This window comes from Ranitomeya variabilis, chromosome 2 (assembly GCF_051348905.1).
Source record: "Ranitomeya variabilis isolate aRanVar5 chromosome 2, aRanVar5.hap1, whole genome shotgun sequence".
Taxonomy (NCBI): domain Eukaryota; kingdom Metazoa; phylum Chordata; class Amphibia; order Anura; family Dendrobatidae; genus Ranitomeya; species Ranitomeya variabilis.
In genome coordinates this window covers 41,366,895-41,386,807 of record NC_135233.1, presented here as the reverse complement: position 1 = coordinate 41,386,807, position 19,913 = coordinate 41,366,895, and the positions used below count along the sequence as shown (strand labels likewise).

The window sequence follows — 19,913 nt, the reverse complement described above, 5'->3', positions numbered from 1 at the left end:
CTGCAGCCAATCAGTGACTGATAACTAACTGCAGCAGTCACCTAACACCACGACTGGAAGAGGAAGTCAGGAGAGCAGCCGGAGACACCAGCGGCAGACCGGTTGGGGAGAATGTTTTTTTTTTTTTACACGATAGGATCCCCGTGTGCTCATTTACTAATTAAAGGGTTCAAACCATTTAAAAAGAGCATGGTGCAAGGTATAACATGACAGGTAAACCTGCAAAGATGTGTTAAAAGAGGTCTAGATGCACATGATGAGATCATTATACTGCCTCTGTATAAATCCCTGGTTAGACCGCACATGGAGTACTGTGTCCAGTTTTGGGCACCGGTGCTCAGGAAGGATAAAATGAAACTAGAGCGAGTACAAAGGAGGGCAACAAAAATAATAAAAGGGATGGGGGAACTACAATACCCAGAGAGATTAGCAAAATTAGGATTATTTAGTCTAGAAAAAAGATGACTGAGGGGCGTTCTAATAACCATGTATAAGTATATAAGGGGACAATACAAATATCTCGCTGAGGATCTGTTTATACCAAGGAAGGTGACGGTCACAAGGGGGCATTATCTGTGTCTGGAGGAGAGAAGGTTTTTCCACCAACATAGAAGAGGATTCTTTACTGTTAGGGCAGTGAGAATCTGGAATTGCTTGCCTGAGGAGGTGGTGATGGCGAACTCAGTCAAGAGGTTCAAGAGAGGCCTGGATGTCTTCCTGGAGCGTAACAATATTGTATCTTACAGTTATTAGGTTCTTTAGAAGGAAGTAGATCTGGGGATTTATTCTGACAGAATATTGGCTGAACTGGATGGACAAATGTCTTTTTTCGGCCTTGCTAACTATGCTACTATTACATGTTACCCATGCAAAAATGCCTATTAGGCACCTCACAATGGCTCCTGTGCTCCCATCAAGTAGAAATGAGCAGCGCGACTTCTCCAAGGAACGGACGGTCGTGTATGGAACAAAAGGAGGAATCTCTTAGAAATGTCCCCTAGTTGTTGACGTCTTAATGTTCAGCACAATATCATGTTATCAGATGTGACACGACGCTTACTGCGGCTGCACGACTCCCGGTCATATCCACACTGAAGCGCCAAAGGAAAACCCTACACTTACCACGAGGTGCAGAGGAATAAATTACAAGGAAAAAAGCCATTAAGGCGACTGTCACTTGTCATTTGACTCATATTTCGGGGTTTCTGTTTGATTATAGAAGGGAAAATGTATCTTATTAATAGGTTAAAAAAATGCTAACACCTAAAACTCTAAAAATTGTCTCCAGTCCCAATTTCCGAGGCATTGTTCCACCTGGTAGTTCAACAATGGCACTGGAAGTTTACCTTGAAAGGAGCTTCTGGAAATTACCAACAAAACGGGATATTGGATAACATAATACTAGGTTGAAGAAATAGCAGTGAGGTTAAAGGCCAGGGTTACACAGCGCCCCTCACGTCCGCTCAGGAGGCGAGTGGCGCTGCAGACTTGGCCTTCATCGGTCATGTCACATCTTGTGTATGACCTGCAAGTTATGCACCTGTCCTAGAAGAGGAGTCATGCACAGTGCATGTACAGTCACCGGTGTACACCCACTGGTAAGGAAGCCTTCTATATGTTAGCTACTGCAAGCCAGGCATTGTGGGAATTGTAGTCTCAGCATGAAGATGAGTAAGCAATTAAAGGGGTTGCCCACTACGTGGTCAACCCGGTCTCAATCAGCATGTTTGCCCCCAGTAAAATAGCCACACTTATACTCACCTCCAGTGCCGGCGCCATTCCATTTATGATGGCACTGGCTCACCCGGGGATTGCATGACATTATTACGTCATGCAATCCCTGTGGCCAATCAGCGCTGGCTTCACTCTCTTCTCCTTCAGACGAATCAGATATATAGAGGAAGTGGTCGGCCAGCCGCAGCTCTCACTTCCAACACTTCTACAGGATGGCGAGAGCTGCTATTTTACAGAGGGACAAACATGCTGATTAGGGCGGGGTTGTCCGAGTAGTGGAAAACCCCTTTAAGTTCCAAAATTGCAGAACTGCAATAATAGCAAGTGTCTCATGCTGTAAATGTTGGTATTGATAATTCACTTTTTTTTTTTTTTTTTTTACACAAATGATCATAATATGTTTTTGCAATTTTTTTTAGGGGTTGTGAGAGATTGTAAAACCCCTTTAAGGCTAAACCCTCTTATCTTCCATCATTGATGAAGTCTGTAAACATGGGCATCCATATTAAAGGTCCCTATAACGTAACTGCTACCATGCCCATAAAATAATTTTCCAGATGGATAAAACCACCGACCCCCAGCAGCAATTTGTTTTTGTTTTTTTCAAACTCACCCTCCCCAGGTCCAGCGCTGAGTCTCTGTCGCTGTTCCATTGTTTGTTATTATCTGCACCACTGATCTCATGTTGACAGCACTGCAGCCAATCAGTGAGCTCAGTGGCTTGTGCTATCATCTCGGGCTAAGCCACTGAGCTCAGTTATTGGGGTAAAGGGAGTCTGCCACCCCTAAAATGCATTGTAAATGGGCTATACAGTGTTGTAGGGGGCTGAGCCGCTATACAACCACACCAGCACTGTACCTGTTACTTTTTCAGTCCCTGAGAAAATAATTTTTAACTCCTATGCAAATGAGGAGGCTTCGGTGCACCTTGGCATGGCCAAGAGTTTGCATCCAGAAGTGCAGCGTTTCTACACAGCTGCACACACGCCGGCAGCATTCAGACAGTGCTTTCTCCAGGAAGCACTGTCAATCAGAAGCACTGGGAGGGGCACAATATGCAAATGAGGAAGAATAGCAGTGCACCAAACTCTTGGCCACACCATGGTAGCTATAATGGGTTCAAGGGTTGTAATCGCACCTGGACCCCGGAGACTAAGCGGGCCCAAAAAAGTCCCTTTGCCCCATATGAAAAGTTACCCCACTGGTTGTTATAGGAGATAAGTCCCCTACAACACTGTATAGCCCATTTAAAATGCATTTTGGGGGTGACAAACTCCCTTTAAAAAGAGAGGGGACCCAACTCTGATTGCCTCCATTCCCTTTACTAATGGGTGCAGGATTCTGGGTAGAATTACCCCAAAGAATTGATCAAAGACATGACATAAAGGAGGAAACAAACACAAGAGGGACGATTCAGCAAAGCTTTTGCGTTACAGAAGTGGCATAAAAGCTTCAAAAAGCCACAACAGTTTTGCTCAAAACCCAAATAATTTGCAAATTGTAGTATTTTCTGCGGACATTTCATACGGGCAGAAATGCGACTTCAGTCCTTGGTGACAAGGGGCAGTGCTCGGTGTGATCCATATGGTGCCCGCATGCAGCTCCATGCCAGAAGAACATGCTACAACTTGTTTCCTGCAAATTCTCACAGAAGTTATGATAAAGAAAAGAAGTCTAACTACGATGTAAGATCAGAGAACGCAGAGGGACGGTATGGAATATGGCACAGATCTGGGCATCAGTCACACAAAGAGATCAGGAAAGGGATAAAAGGAGGCTGCCAGATTCCTCAGACACGCCGCCAATTGCAAAGCTGGCAATGCTAAAATGACTCCTTGGAAGCCAGGAAATAATCTGCAGATGTCTTAGTGGAGCCGTAAAAGTCTGATTTATAAAGATCAGAACTGGAAGAGAAATATCTGCTAATCCCGCAAAACCCGCAGCCGCCCACCCTTACTCCAGAGAAGCCGGACAGGTATAATGTGCTAGTCTATAGTCAGCTGTACCTGTGAAAATGTTCTCTACCCCCTACAGAGAAAATAAGCAAGAATGTAGAAGAAGTCGTACGCTCCCCGCTCAAGGTGAAATGTTTGCGAGTTGTCGGCATTGGTTTGGCGTACTGAGGCTTTCAGCACCATGGACGGCGGCTCGTTACTTCTCCATCCAGGACACAAATCTCTTTCCTGTCCTGACACGAGGTATCAGCCTGGAGTTCTGACTGTTCACCTAAACTATTGTATAGACCAGACCTGGGCAAAGTGCGGCCCACGGAAAGTCAAAGGGCTGAAAGCAAAGGCCCACGGGTCTCACCATGCTGCTTCTGTCCCCTTCCTAGCATCCCAAGTCCACCCCTATCTGCAATAGCGATGAATGCAATGGTGGAGGAGAGAGCCGCCAGCTCCTTCTTCCACTAATCAGCGAGTATGACAGACAGCAGATGCAATGACATCACTACATCACGTCTTCTTTTTGTGCCTCAGTGCACACAGGAAAGACCGAAGCAGAGCTCCGGGAGAACGGGGGCTAGGTGAGTATGTTTTTTTTTTCTATATGTGAGGGCTCAAATTGTATATCAGGGGGGCTTTGGGGGCTCATACTATAAATAGGGAGGCTGTGGGGCTCATACTATAAATAGGGAGGCGGTGGGGGCTCATACTGTATACAGGGAAGCTGTGGGCTCATACTGTAAATAGGGAGGCTGTGGGGGCTCATACTGTATACAGGGAAGCTGTGGGGGCTCATACTGTAAATGGGGAGGCTGTGGGGGGCTCATACTGTATACAGGGAAGCTGTGGGGCTCATACTGTAAATAGGGAGGCTGTGGGGGCTCATACTGTATACAGGAAAGCTGTGGGGCTCATACTGTAAATAGGGAGGCTGTGGGGGCTCATACTGTATACAGGGAAGCTGTGGGGTCTCACTGTAAATGGGGAGGCTGTGGGGGCTCATACTGTATACAGGGAAGCTGTGTGGGCTCATACTGTAAATAGGGAGGCTGTGGGGGCTCATACTGTATACAGGGAAGCTGTGGGGGCTCATACTGTAAATGGGGAGGCTGTGGGGGCTCATACTGTATACAAGGAAGCTGTGGGGCTCATACTGTAAATAGGGAGGCTGTGGAGGCTCATACTGTATACAGGGAAGCTGTGGGGTCTCACTGTAAATGGGGAGGCTGTGGAGGCTCATACTGTATACAGGGAAGCTGTGTGGGCTCATACTGTAAATAGGGAAGCTGTGGGGGCTCATACTGTAAATAGGGAGATTATGTAGATGTCAATACTGTATATAGGGGGATGTGTGTGGGCTCATACTGTATATAGGGGACTGTTCGGGGGCTCATACTGAATATGAGGGGGCTGCAAGCGGGCTCATACATTATATAGGGGCTCTGTGTGGACTTATACATTATATAAAATTAACCCCTGATCTAGATAGAACCCAGTTGTAGCGAACACTCAGCTGGGAAAAGTATTAGGTTTATGTGGGTTTTGGGGTCTAGAAGAGAAAATACCTTTGTAGAAAGTGGCACCTTTTGGAATTGGCCACTAAGTATCCAATAGGTGGCACTTCGAGGAAAGCTTTTTTTTTTACTTTTGTAGAAAGCTAACTTGCGTAGTTTTTTTTTGCAATGTTGTATTGCCAATTGTACTCCATACACAACCGTTCTACTGAAGGAGAGCTGGTGCCCTCAAAGCAGAGTCTGGACGAAAACAAGAATGCTCCCAATCTGTGACTTAGAGTGATGAGAAAAGTATGTTGGAAAGTTGCAAAAAGCTTTGTTCTACATTAATGAAGAGTGAAAGGTTCCGATCACATTGCGTTTCATCCCAACATTTGGCAAACTAGGTGTTAAACGTTCTGGCATTCACATAGCCATAGGGATCCAGTCGTCACCCAACAGAGGACCAAAAATAGTCCTTTGGCCTCTTTTGGGATGGTATATGTTGGCATACTTTCTTCACTATATAGAAAAGCACAGTCAGCTACACTTTTCCAAGCAGAGGCATTTACAAGTGAAAGATGTACGGAAGACATTTTTTTACACTGGTAGTCAGTGCCAAATACATCAGATCTCTCTGCCGCAGATATACATCGGGCAATGCTCCACATGTACATGTCCCCCAGAAGGCAACCATTCAATGCGAACAGAACCTAAAACTCAACTGTTATTTCGGAACTTTAGAGGAAACGATCTCTATTTCCTTGCGTTCTGATCAGTGCACCAGAAGCTAATTGCTGACCATTCTCCTCCTCCCTGAAGCCATTATACACAGTGAGGAACCAGTCAGATATTCGGATAAAGTTGCATCTTTCAGAACCAGTCAACAAGAAAACATCCCAGTGCTCCGGCGTCGTGAACATCTCATTAAACTGGACACAACCTCTGAGCACAGGAAAGACAAATATCTGTTCATCAAGCTGTGACTGATACACTCGGTCCGTAACCTGAAAAATATTTTACAAAGAGGAAGCTGAACACAATAATCTTGGGCACTTTAGCTGAATTGGCTGTTGGAAAATTATAGTTGTGTCTGCAGGGGAATTAATGGATAAAGGTGACGGATCTCCAGATACTTCACGTCTTTATCCACGCTGAGACCTGGATGAGGCTGATGCTTACTTGATGCTGTCCAAGTATTTTTTTACAAAGCATTAGGAAACTGAGGAGCTGTAAAGAGACCCTCCATATTTTTACCATGACATATAAAAAAATAAAAAATACTTATATGGTATATAACTAAATATTAGAGAGATGCCACAAAACTCCACATCTACTTTCACATAGTCGTTAAATTAATTGGGTTAGCTGGGAGTGGGTGTTAATATTCAGACTCCCAACAATCTAACAATATTGAAATAAAAGATTCCATTGCGTTCTCCAGGACTTCAAATCCTTATAATAGACTATCAATATCAGATTGGGAGGAAACAACTGAAGTGGCTGTCGTGCAAGAGGGATTGCTGCTCCCTACGATCACCTAATTGCAGGAGTGCCGAGAGTTGGACCTCCACCGGTCTGATGTAAGTGGAATATCCTGAGGATAAGTCATTTGTTTTGCACAGCTATAAAGGCCCTTTGACTTAACCTCCCCCCCCCCAACAAAAAAAGAGTTAAAAAAGTAAAATATTACTGACCTCATCCACATTTTCAAAGGCATTGATGACATCATACGGCAAACAGGACAAGAGATCGATGACAAACCAGGTCTTCAAGTAGTTCATACGTATCAACTTTGGGTCAGAAATCACCTCCCCGGCAGGTCCAACAAAGGTGGTATGAAAGTTAAGAACGATGTCAACCAAAAATATCACATCCACAATGCTGTCCACAACCAACCATGCCACGTTGTTCTGTTTGGTTTTGAAGGACACGTTGTAAGGGACCAGAATGGCGGTGTAAAACGTTAATATCAGGATGACCCAATCCCAGGTTGTTTTGAAAACACAGTAATGTAGAATGATGTGAGGAGGTGTCTTCGGGGCTTCTTGTTTGTATTGCGGAAGAATTTCAGAGCCAAGTTGCAACACCTAAAAAACATGGAGGACAGAGTCAAAGCAAGTCCAATAAACAGTATGGTCCAGATTCATATTCTTTTTTGCCCCTGTTTTTTAGAGAATAAGTTTTATAAGATTGGATTTTAGGCATTTTGATTTTTGTGCAAAACTCATTATGGCTTGTGTGCCATTTGTATGTTAGTTTTTAAAGTCCTCATTCCGTTTTAGGTTTCCTCGACAATGTGGGCATGGGTTACTTGCTTCGGATAATTCATCATTTGACACTTCTTTTTTTAAATGGCGCAAACGTTTTTACTCTATTGTGCTCCACTACCTTAGAGCTATGTTCACATGCATGTTTTTTTTTTTTACAATACCAGCCCCTGCTATGAAATTTCAGAAAGAGAGCAGAAAAAAAGCTGCGTGAGAACATAGCCTAATGGAGAACAACGCTTTCAAGAAGCTACAAAGTATCGCAAAAAATAAAACTAGACAGATTTTGTGCAACATTTCAGTAAAAAATGGCAAATAAAGAATCTTTGAATTTGTGCTAATTTCATAAAAATCTAGCGCCATTTTGATGAACTTATAATAATAATAATTTTTATTTATATAGCGCCAACATATTCCGCAGCACTTTACATTATAGAGGGGACTTGTACAGACAATAGACATTACAGCTTAACAATAAACACAGATCAAAACACATACCAAGATGAATGAGGGCCCTGTTCGCAAGCTTACAGCCTATGAGGAAAAGGGGAGACACGAGAGGTGGATGGTAACAATTGCTTTCGTTGTTCGGACCAGCCATAGTGTAAGGATCAGGTGTTCATGTAAAGCTGCATGAACCAGTTAAACAGCCTAAATATATAACAGTACAGACACTGAGGCTATTAAATGCATAAAGCGTATGAGAACATGATACGAGGAACCTGATTATGGTTTAAGTTTTTTGAATGGGCCACACAGGGATCGTTAGGTTAATGCGTTGAGGCTGTAGACCAGTCTGAACAAATGCGTTTTTAGGGCACGCTTAAAACTGTGGGGATTGGGGATTAATCGTATTAACCTGGGTAGTGCATTCCAAAGAATTGGCGCAGCACGTGTAAAGTCTTGGAGACGGGAGTGGGAGGTTCTGATTATTGAGGATGCTAACCTCAGGTCATTAGCAGAACGGAGAGCATGAGTAGGGTGGTAGGCTGAGGCCAGGGAGGAGATGTAGGGTGGTGTTGAGCCATGGAGTGCTTTGTGGATGAGGGTAGTAGTTTTGTACTGGATTCTGGAGTGGATGGGTAGCCAGTGTAATGACTGGCACAAGGTAGAGGCATCGGTGTAACGGTTGGTGAGGAATATGATCCTGGCTGCAGCATTCAGGACAGATTGGAGCGGGGAGAGTTTGGTAAGAGGGAGGCCGATTAGTAGAGAATTACAATAGTCCAGACGGGAATGAATAAGTGAAACAGTAAGAGTTTTTGCAGAGTCGAAAGTAAGAAAAGGGCGAACTCTAGAAATGTTTTTGAGATGCAGATAAGAAGAGCGAGCCAGTGATCGGATGTGGGGGGTGAATGAAAGCTCGGAATCAAGTATGACCCCAAGGCAACGGGCATGTTGCTTTGGAGTAATGATGGAACCGCACACAGAGATGGCAATGTCAGGCAAAGGTAGGTTAGTAGAGGGAGAGAACACGAGGATTTCAGTTTTTGACAGGTTCAGTTTCAGATAGAGATGTTAGAGACAGTGGTAAGACAATCACTGGTGTTTTCTAAAATTAGAGGCGTGATATCAGGAGAAGAGGTGTATAATTGGTTGTCATCAGAATAGAGATGGTACTGGAAACCTAATCTACTGGTTGTTTGTCCAATAGAGGCAGTATACAAGAGAAGGGGAGGGGGCCTAGGATTGATCCTGGAGGAACCCGTACAGTAAGGGGAAGGTGAGAGGAGGAGGAACCAGCAAAACATACAGTGAAGGATCAGTCAGAGAGATAGGAGGAGAACCAAGAGAGAACGGTGTCCTTGAGGCCGATGGAGCGGAGCATAGTGAGGAGGAGCTGATGATCCACAGCAGGGCCGGACTGGCCATTTGGCAATTCTGGCAAATGCCAGAAGGGCCGGTCTGGTTGTGGGCTGCCTTGTGTGCTACGTTGTTAACAGAATCAATGTTCTCAAGATACCCATACTGTTAACAGTTGTGACAGAGCACAAAGCTGGTCACTCCATCACTTACCTCAGAAGGCCATGGGTATCATTATAAATATTGGTCTTGCAGTAAATCATCCTTTCCTCCATCCAGGGTAATATTAGTATAAATATCCCATGTGGTTATTGGGGACGGGGACACCATGGGCCTGTGTGAATATAGATGCCAGGGCTGAATTTCATCCCCAGTCCGTACCTGATCCACAGTGTCGAAGAGATCCAAGAGAATTAGCAGGGAGCAGTGACCATTAGATTTAGCGGTTAGTAGATCATTAGAGACTTTAGTGAGGGCAGTTTCAGTAGAGTGTAAAGAGTGGAAACCAGATTGAAGAGGGTCAAGAAGAGAGTTATCTGAGACATGGTGGATAAAACGGGAGAGGACCAGGCGTTCGAGGAATTTAGAGATGAAGGGAGATGAAGGGAAGCTTAGAGACAGGTCTATAGTTAGCGGCACTGTTTTAGTCGAGGGATGGTTTTTTAAGTAATGGATGTATGATGGCATGCTTAAATGAGGAGGGAATGATACCAGAAGAGAGACGGAGGTTGAATATTTTTGTTAGGTGAGAGGTGACAGCAGGCAAAAGGGAATGGAGGAGATGTGACGGAATGGGGTCACTGAAAGTGGTCGGGCGAGAAGATGCAAGGAGCCTGATTACTTCTTCTTCTGTGACTGGTTCAAAGTCAGAGAGTGAGCTAGATACAGTGGGGGAGGGAGGACAGTGCATGGTATGAGGGGATTGGGAGATAATTTCCTGTCGGATATGGTCAATTTTTTCTTTCAAATAATTGGCCAGACCATCAGTATGGAGATCCATGGTTGGGGCCCGCACTCTTGGGTTGAGTAGGTAATGAAAAGTGTCAAAGGGACGTTTAGGGTTGTTGGACAGTGAGGTGATGAGGGTGTTGAAATAGGTTTGTTTGGAGAGGTGAAGGGCAGTGTTGTATGGTTTAAGCATAAACTTATAATGGATGAAATCTTCGGGTAGATTAGATTTTCTCCACAGACGTTCAGCGCACCTGGAGCACCGCTGCAGGAAACGTGTTTGCAGCGTGTGCCACGGTTGTCGCCATCTGTGCTGAGTTGTTCTATGTAGAGGAGGTGCAATTTCATCCAGGGCACTTTGCAGGGTTTCATTGTAAGGCTTCAGTGCAGAATCAGGACATGAGAGGGAGAAGATTGGGGCCAATGAGGACTGCAAGTTCTTCATATGTTTCTGGGTGTTAATGGCCTGTATGTTTCAATAAGTCTGGAAAGTGGGGGTGACCTGAGCGAGATGGCAGTTCTTGATAGAGAATGAAAGAAGGTTGTGGTCAGAGAGCGGGAGAGGGGAGTTTGTGAAATCATCCACTGAGCAAAGCCGGGAGAAGACCAAGTCGAGAGAGTTTCCATCTTCATGCGTTGGAGTGTTAGTATGCTGCGAGAGGCCGAAAGAGGAGGTTAGAGATAAAACTTGGTGCAAACCTATAAAGAAAGACGAGACAAAAAAAAAACAAAAAAAACGAATGTCGACTCGCCTTTGTGTGAGCTCACCCTACATCACCTTACACATACAGTAAGTCAAAGACAACGTTCTTAGCGCAGAATGACGTATTGGGATTTCCCAGGAGGAGAAAATACCTGAAAACCCCGACTTCCCCCTAATGTTTATAGCGTAATTCCCATTTGATAAAAGGCAATTTATTCTATAGTTCATTCTCTATATCTGGCGGTAAATCCCATTAATGATTCATCTATTGAACATGTTCTTATTCTGCTCGTTTGATTGATCTAATATGAGATCACTGATTCATCTCATCTCTAAGGAGCATTATACGTCCCCTGTATAGGATATATGACATACTCCATGCATTCGATCACATCTCACACTAACGACCCCGGCTAGGAGGGCTCAATAATGATCTATAAAAGCTCACGTACAACAATGATGGGCTTCAGGGAATAAACATCTCGTCAATATCTCATTAATCTATATAATGGGGCAATCTATAGGGCAAGGGGGTCATTAACTCTTTGGAGGACGTAATGAGTTATATCTGGATAAAATGCGAGTTCTAGTGTCACCATAATACAAATAGATGTAATATATAATAGACGTGCATTATAAAAATCTCTCCCTCACACCTTTTTCTAAGCAAATTCTATTAAAGGGGTTGTCTGCTGTATGTCCTTTTGTGCTAGAAGGGATCCTAAAAGATTATGTGCTGATTGCAGATTGCCCCTTTGCTGAGATCTTCAGTGATCCAGCAAAGAAACTTTGCAACAAGTGTTCAAGTCCCCTGCAGCGCCTCCAGAGGTGAAATGAAGCATTACACAGTTCCCATTGAATGAAATAGGCTGTCAGTATAAAGCATGGATGTTCTTTGTCCTCCAGATAGAGACGCTCTTTCCATTTGCTGTCCCCTAATATGCAAATACAATTAATTACGCTTGTATAGTTTATTAAGTGTTAGTGACTTTTAGGTTTGTTATTATTTTGCTTTGCTTATATAGCACCATCACATTCCATAGCACTTTACAGACAGACACTTTATCCCATTGGGGCTCACAATCTAGATTCCCTATCAGTATGTCTTTGGATTCTGGGAGGAAACCCACGCAAACACGGGGAGAACGTGGGTTGTCGGTGATAATTTTGGTAATTTGCTCCAATGGGGTCCCTAACTCCGCAGGGTAAGCCTCCAGCCTTGCATTGTTTTGTAGGGTTTTTATTGTTGGGGCGCATTTGTATATTGCTGTATCACCCTGTATACTGTATATCACTGCCACAACTCCAGGCTAGTGATTAATCACGGGGGCTGAAATATCTCATGTACTAACAACCCTCTCCACCCTCTCGCCTGCGCGTCCCTCTGTATTTCCCTGCCCCCATATTCATTATATAGTGACTGGTACGGTCTCTGGGATGAGGGGCCATTAATAATCCTCCGGTTATCTTGATTGCGGAAGGCGGCTCGTATGTGCAGTCGCCCAGTGAAGTGTTTGGAGACCGCACTGTCCACAATGCAAATGAACCATAATCACAAAGTAGTGAAACAAAGAAGAACAAGTGAAGACGGTGCGGAGAAGAGCGCTCCGATTCCCGGGTCGCGGAGGCCACCTCCATTACCGCAGCCTTCCAATACATCTATATTGCTGCCTCCTGACAGTCATGCGCTGTGCATCACCTTAAATTAAAATCCAGAGCATAGAGCTGCACCCAGCGGAGCGTTCCCCAGAAAATACCAGACGAAATTGAAATGTTTACGCTTGTATAGTCATTTCTATTAATCTAGGCTGATATACATTCCTCTGAATTACTGCCTTATTTTCATTAAAGCTTCATGAGGTTTGATGTCTGTGTTTGCAATTACTTCTTTTTTTTGTAAAATAATAATTTTAGTGCACATTGTGACAATCTGTTATTCCCCTAGGAAATGTATAGAATTGACAACTTAGTCTTGCAGACTTGTCCCTGCACTATCAGCACTGATTGGACAGTGCCAGAGACAACTGGAACATGTCTTATTGACAAGGTGAATGGTAACCTAACCAGTTGTTAGTTCATTCACACATTTCCAGGAGGAATTGGATGTTTATATTTCTACTGTAAATGGGGGCGGTCTCTTTATTTCTCTGGGGCAGGTTTATATCTTTTTACAGTAAGTAGGGGCAGGTCTTTATTTCTCTTTAGTAAGTGGGGACAGGTCTTTATCTTTTTTAAATAAATGGGGGCGAGTCTTTATCTTTCTACAGTAAGCGGGGGCAGGCCTTTATTTATCTACAGTAAGTAGGGGCGGGTGTTTCTAGCTCTATAGTAAGTAGGGGTAGGTCTTTATCATTCTACAGTATGGGGGAGTCTATGTTTCTACAGTAAGTGAGGACAGTTCTTTATCTCTCAACAGTAAAAGGGGTGAGTGGTTATCTTTCATCAGTAATTGAGGGCAGGTTTTTATCTCTCTATAGTAAGTGGGGATGGTTGCTTCTAGCTCTATAGTAAGTGGTGGGAGGTATTTTTCTCTCTACAGTAAGTGGGGGCCGGTCTTTATCTCTCTACAGTAAGTGGAGACCGGTCTTTATCTCTGTACAGTAAGTGGGGGAGGGTCTTTATCTCTCTACAGTAAGTGGGGGCCGGTCTTCATCTCTCTACAGTAAGTGGGGGCCGGTCTTCATCTCTCTACAGTAGGTGGGGGCCGGTCTTCATCTCTCTACAGTAAGAGGGGGCCGGTTTTCATCTCTCTACAGTAAGCGGGGGACGGTCTTTATCTCTCTACAGTAAGCGGGGGACGGTCTTTATCTCTCTACAGTAAGCGGGGGACGGTCTTTATCTCTCTACAGTAAGTGGGGGCCGGTCTTCATCTCTCTACAGTAGGTGGGGGCCGGTCTTCATCTCTCTACAGTAAGCGGGGGACGGTTTTCATCTCTCTACAGTAAGCGGGGGACGGTCTTTATCTCTCTACAGTAAGTGGGGGAGGGTCTTTATCTCTCTACAGTAAGTGGGGGAGGGTCTTTATCTCTCTACAGTAAGTGGGAGCCGGTCTTCATCTCTCTACAGTAAGCGGGGGACGGTCTTTATCTCTCTACAGTAAGCGGGGGACGGTCTTTATCTCTCTACAGTAAGTGGGGGACGGTCTTTATCTCTCTACAGTAAGTAGGGGACGGTTTTTATCTCTCTACAGTAAGTGGGGGATGGTCTTTATCTCTACAATAAGTAGGGGATGGTCTTTATCTCTCTACAGTAAGTGGGGGATGGTCTTTCTCTCTACAGTAAGTGGGGGCGAGTCTATCTCTCTACAGTAAGTGGGGGCCGGTCTTTATCTCTCTACAGTAAGTGGGGGACGGTCTTTATCTCTCTACAGTAAGTAGGGGACGGTTTTTATCTCTCTACAGTAAGTGGGGGATGGTCTTTATCTCTACAATAAGTAGGGGATGGTCTTTATCTCTCTACAGTAAGTGGGGGATGGTCTTTCTCTCTACAGTAAGTGGGGGCGAGTCTTTATCTCTCTACAGTAAGTGGGGGCCGGTCTTTGTCTCTCTACAGTAAGTGGGGGACAGTCTTTATCTCTCTACAGTAAGTGGAGGCCGGTCTTTATCTCTTTACAGTAAGTGGGGGCGGGTCTTTATCTCTCTACAGTAAGTGGGGGCCGGTCTTTGTTTCTTCAGTAAATGGGGGCGGGTCTTTTTCTCTATATAGTAAGTAGGGGCCGGTCTTTATCTCTCTACAGTAAGTGAGGGACGGTCTTTGTCTCTTCAGTAAGTGGGGGCGGGTCTTTATCTCTCTACAGTAAGTGGGGGCAGGTCTTTGTCTCTTCAGTAAGTGGGGGCGGGTCTTTATCTCTCTACAGTAAGTGGGGGCAGGTCTTTATCTTTCTACAGTAAGTGAGGGACGGTCTTTGTCTCTCTACAGTAAGTGGGGGATGGTCTTTATCTCTCTACAGTAAGTGGGGGATGGTCTTTCTCTCTACAGTAAGTGGGGGAGGGTCTTTATCTCTCTATAGTAAGTGGGGGACGGTCTTTGTCTCTCTACAGTAAGTGGGGGACGGTCTTTGTCTCTACAGTAAGTGAGGGATGGTCTTTCTCTCTCTACAGTAAGTGGGGGACGGTCTTTGTCTCTTCAGTAAGTGGGGGATGGTCTTTATCTCTCTACAGTAAGTGTGGGCCGGTCTTTATCTCTCTACAGTAAGTGGGGGCCGGTCTTTGTCTCTATAGTAAGTGAGGGATGGTCTTTCTCTCTCTACAGTAAGTGGGGGGCTGGTCTTTTACGCTCTGCTTCTGCTTTACCATCTGTCAAATTACATATGGGCAGAACAAAGTGGTGGACTTTCAGTTCAAGACAGGAAAGCCATTATGTGCTGGTGACAGGAAGGAAAGTTCCAGCCCCTATAATATGCTGGCAGAATGATGATGAAGAGGAGCCACCCACTGCAGAAAGTGGTAAGTTACAGACTATGAAAATTGGGACAGTTCCCAGTCATTAAAGGCTATATTCATATGAAGTGTCTTTTCTGCATTTTTTTCTGCAGTCAAAACCTGCTCTCTCCGTAGTAAAAACATTGCATTCAAAAAGCCCGTTTTTTTGTAGCATTTTTCGAGTGCATATTACATGATTACATGTGTGCTTTGTCTACAGTAGTTTTTTTCACTTTCTCATTACTTTCTTTCAGTTAAAAAATGCTGCAAAAACACTGGAAAAATTGACATGTTGCAGATTTCAAAAACACGTCCGCAAGCCGGCTGCAAATTGAGAAGGGTATAATTATAATATATAATAATGTATAGGTGACAAGCCGCACATTACCTCTGCTAGCCGGGAATGCTTATGTACATTCTCCCCTTTATGGACGGTGGGAGCCAACTGCTGCAGGACCCCTCTGCTGCTGGTGAGAGCTCTTGTTAGGCGGGCTAGCTTCCCCCAACCTGCAAAAGTGACAAATACAATCATATATAACAGATCACTAACACCAATGAAGACAAACTGGTCCGAGTCCCACAGTGGCAGGCGGAGAGAGGACAATAAGTCGCCCAGGCTGTTATGTTACCTTGTAAGTCTGTGCATGGTGCGTTATACTATACAACAAATACACCAGTGAATAAAAGGTATAAAAACCACAATATCCTTTACATAGCGGCTCTGAGATGTAAGCAATCAATAATTTAGTGCTGAGAAGACAAAGTAAGAGACGTCTCCCGGCCGTATGGCAGCATCAGCACTGAGTAAGCACCGCCAGGGAAATCAGTAACTGGATGTGAGCACTGTGCTCTAGGTGATGATGAGGGTTATACATGAGAAGGCTTGAGTTATTCATGAAGTATAAATTTACTGATCTGATTAAAGCCAATCCAAAACCATGATCCTGGACCCCCACCCCATAGAGATCTGGACCCCCATCCCATAGAGATCCGGACCCCCACCCCATAGAGATCTGGACCCCCATCCCATAGACATCCGGACCCCCATCTCATAGAGATCTGGACCCCCACCCCATAGAGATCTGGACCGCCATCCCATAGAGATCTGGACCCCCACCCCATGGACATCCTGGACCCCCACCCCATAGGGATCTGGACCCCCATCCCATAGAGATCTGGACTTCACCCCATAGACATCCAGTCCCCCACCCCATAGAGATCTGGACCCCCATCCCATAGACATCCGGACCCCCATCTCATAGAGATCTGGACCCCCACCGCATAGAGATCTGGACCCCACCCCATAGACATCCAGACCCCCACCATATAGAGATCTGGACCCCCATCCCATAGACATCAGGACCCCCATCTCATAGAGATCTGGACCCCCACCCCATAGAGATCTGGACCCCCACCCCATAGAGATCTGGACCCCCATCCCATAGAGATCTGGACTCCCATCCCATAGAGATCTGCACCCCCATCCCATAGAGATCTGCACCCCCATCCCATAGAGATCTGAACCCCCACCCCATAGAGATCTGGACCCCTACCCCATAGAGATCTGCACCCCCACCCCATAGAGATCTGGACCTCCATCCCATTGAGATCTGGACCACCACCCCAAAGACTTCTGGACCCCCACCCCATAGAGATCTGGACCCCCATCCTATAGAGATCTGCAACCCCATCCCATAGAGATCTGGACCCCCATCCCATAGAGATCTGCACCCCCACCCTATAGAGATCTGGACCCCCACCCCATAGAGCTCTGGACCTTCACCCCATAGAGATCTGGACCTCCATCTCATAGAGATCTGGACCCCCATCCCATAGAGATCTGGGCCCCCACCCCATAGAGATCTGGACCCCCATCCCATAGAGATCTGGATCCCCATCCCATAGAGATCTGGACCCCCACCCCATAGAGATCTGGACCCCCACCCCATAGAGATCCGGACCCCCACCCCATAGAGATCTGGACCCCCATCCCATAGAGATCTGGATCCCCACCCCATAGAGATCTGGCCCCCCTTCCCATAGACATCCGGACCCCATCTCATAGAGATCTGGACCCCCACCCCATAGGGATCTGGACCCCCATCCCATAGAGATCTGGACCCCACCCCATAGACATCCAGACCCCCACCCTATAGAGATCTGGACCCCCATCCCATAGACATCCGGACCCCCATCTCATAGAGATCTGGACCCCCACCCCATAGAGATCTGGACCCCCACCCCATAGAGATCTGGACCCCCATCCCATAGAGATCTGCACCCCCACCCCATAGATATCTGGACTCCCATCCCATAGAGATCTGGACTCCCATCCCATAGAGATCTGGACTCCCATCCCATAGAGATCTGGACTCCCATCCCATAGAGATCTGCACCCCCATCCCATAGAGATCTGCACCCCCATCCCATAGAGATCTGGACCCCCATCCCATAGAGATCTGGACCCCCACCCCATAGAGATCTGCACCCCCACCCCATAGAGATCTGGACTCCCATCCCATAGAGATCTGGACTCCCATCCCATAGAGATCTCCACCCCCATCCCATAGAGATCTGCACCCCCATCCCATAGAGATCTGCACCCCCATCCCATAGAGATCTGCACCCCCATCCCATAGAGATCTGCACCCCATCCCATAGAGATCTGGACCCCCACCCCATAGAGATCTGGACCCCTACCCCATAGAGATCTGCACCCCCACCCCATAGAGATCTGGACCTCCATCCCATAGAGATCTGGACCACCACCCCAAAGACTTCTGGACCCCCACCCCATAGAGATCTGGACCCCCATCCTATAGAGATCTGCAACCCCATCCCATAGAGATCTGGACCCCCATCCCATAGAGATCTGCACCCCCACCCCATAGAGATCTGGACCTTCACCCCATAGAGATCTGGACCTCCATCTCATAGAGATCTGGACCCCTATCCCATAGAGATCCGGACCCCCATCCCATAGAGATCTGGACCCCCATCCCATAGAGATCCGGACCCACATCCCATATAGATCTGGACCCCCACCCCATAGAGATCTGGACCCCCACCCCATAGAGATCCTAATACATCCTTAATGACATCTTCGAGAGGCCGAATCACATATCGGGAGCCTCGGGGCAAAAAATGGTCTCCAGTAAAATTGTGACCATCCTCGGAATGGATTGTCAGGACACTGACCGTCCGGCCATAATACCAGGCACCTTTTCTGAACAGCAGTCGCGCCTCTGGCACAGGTCTGCTGCATCTAATGAAAGCTCTGTCCCCAAATACAGAAAAGTCATTAAATACACAAAGAAGTGCTCACACAAGGACACATCTCCTACAGGGGGAGTCCGAGATCCAAATATGCTCCCCATTAGGGCTCCTGTTTTGTTCATCTATTTCAAAAAACTTTTGCGCCCCCTCGATGCTCCTTTTTAGAACCACTAGATGAAATGGATGGGACCAAACAGCTCTGGGCTCCCTCTTCCCTCATGTGTTCTTGTGTTCGGCCATCATAGTTTCCTTTCATTCAGCATCTTTGATTTGCAATTTTTTACTGGTGTAAACGTCGCTGTTCTCCTGAATCCGGCGTTGTTTTCCTTTTCTTCCTGCTCCTCTCCGTTCCTGAGACATGACCCCTTCTTCCCTGTATATAAATCTAGTCTTCTTAGCCAAGAAGGCGTCATACTCATCAAGACACCTGTAGAGAAGAGTGAGGACCACGCCCACTTGGCTAACAAGACTAGATTTATATACAGAGAAGCGGAGGCCATATCTCAAGAACGGAGAGGCGTAGAAACAGAAGAGAAACATCGTCGGATTCAGGAGAACAGCGGCGTTTATGCCAGGTGGGAAAAAAATGACATTTTTATGGAAAGTGACAGGTCCTGCTTAAAGGGTTATCCTGTTTACATGATCTACAATATAGGTGATAAATATACGATCGCTGGATATACAGCTCCTGCTGATCTGACTCGAAGAACGGAAACAAACATGTAATAGGGAGAGACAGGAATATTTCTGGGGGGGGGATGATTAATAAATTAGTGCAAAGGAAAGTGCAGCCGCCGCTGATCGCAGCCAATCGGATTCCAAAGTTGAAGAAACTTTTAAGAATTTGCTTTTATCGCGGCGATAAATCTCTGAATACACGATGGATGTTCCGTACGAACCTTTTGTTGAATCATCTTCAATCGGTTGTTTAAAAGCTGTGATGTCACTAAAGGTGCAAAGAAACAAAACCACTTTGTCCTGCTCGTTTCGGATGGGGGCGATCTTCACAAAGAACCACACCGGCGTCCCTGCAAAGCAATAGGGGAATTAGGGATTGGAATGATAATCTAGTCACACAGGGCGCACCAGCGGCTCCGGATGACGGGAGGTACATCTGGTGCTCGCCAAAAGTTAAAAAGAAGCGAGTCCAAGTTTTTAGATAGGACACAGTAAACACAATTTTGACAGATTAATTAAAGGGGGTGTCCACTTTTGAGGACTTTTTTTTTTATTAAATACATGTATTAGTGGCAAAAATCATTTTCGTTATTGGGTTTCATGACCAATTTTGCACCGTTTTGCTTTTACAGGTTCTTTGT

General features: G+C 45.7%; 1 protein-coding gene across 2 annotated transcripts in view; it reads right to left on the bottom strand.

Annotated features, from left to right (window-relative positions):
• The window catches only part of KCNH1 (potassium voltage-gated channel subfamily H member 1), a 335,988-nt gene that overhangs the window by 257,968 nt on the left and 58,107 nt on the right, over positions 1-19,913 (bottom strand). For both annotated transcript variants that reach the window (XM_077282323.1, XM_077282324.1), the window contains 3 exons: positions 19,494-19,622; positions 15,707-15,825; positions 6,871-7,263 (listed from right to left, as the gene is read on the bottom strand). In XM_077282323.1, the coding sequence (XP_077138438.1) occupies positions 6,871-7,263; positions 15,707-15,825; positions 19,494-19,622 (641 nt within the window). The remainder of the gene's footprint in view (positions 1-6,870; positions 7,264-15,706; positions 15,826-19,493; positions 19,623-19,913) is intronic.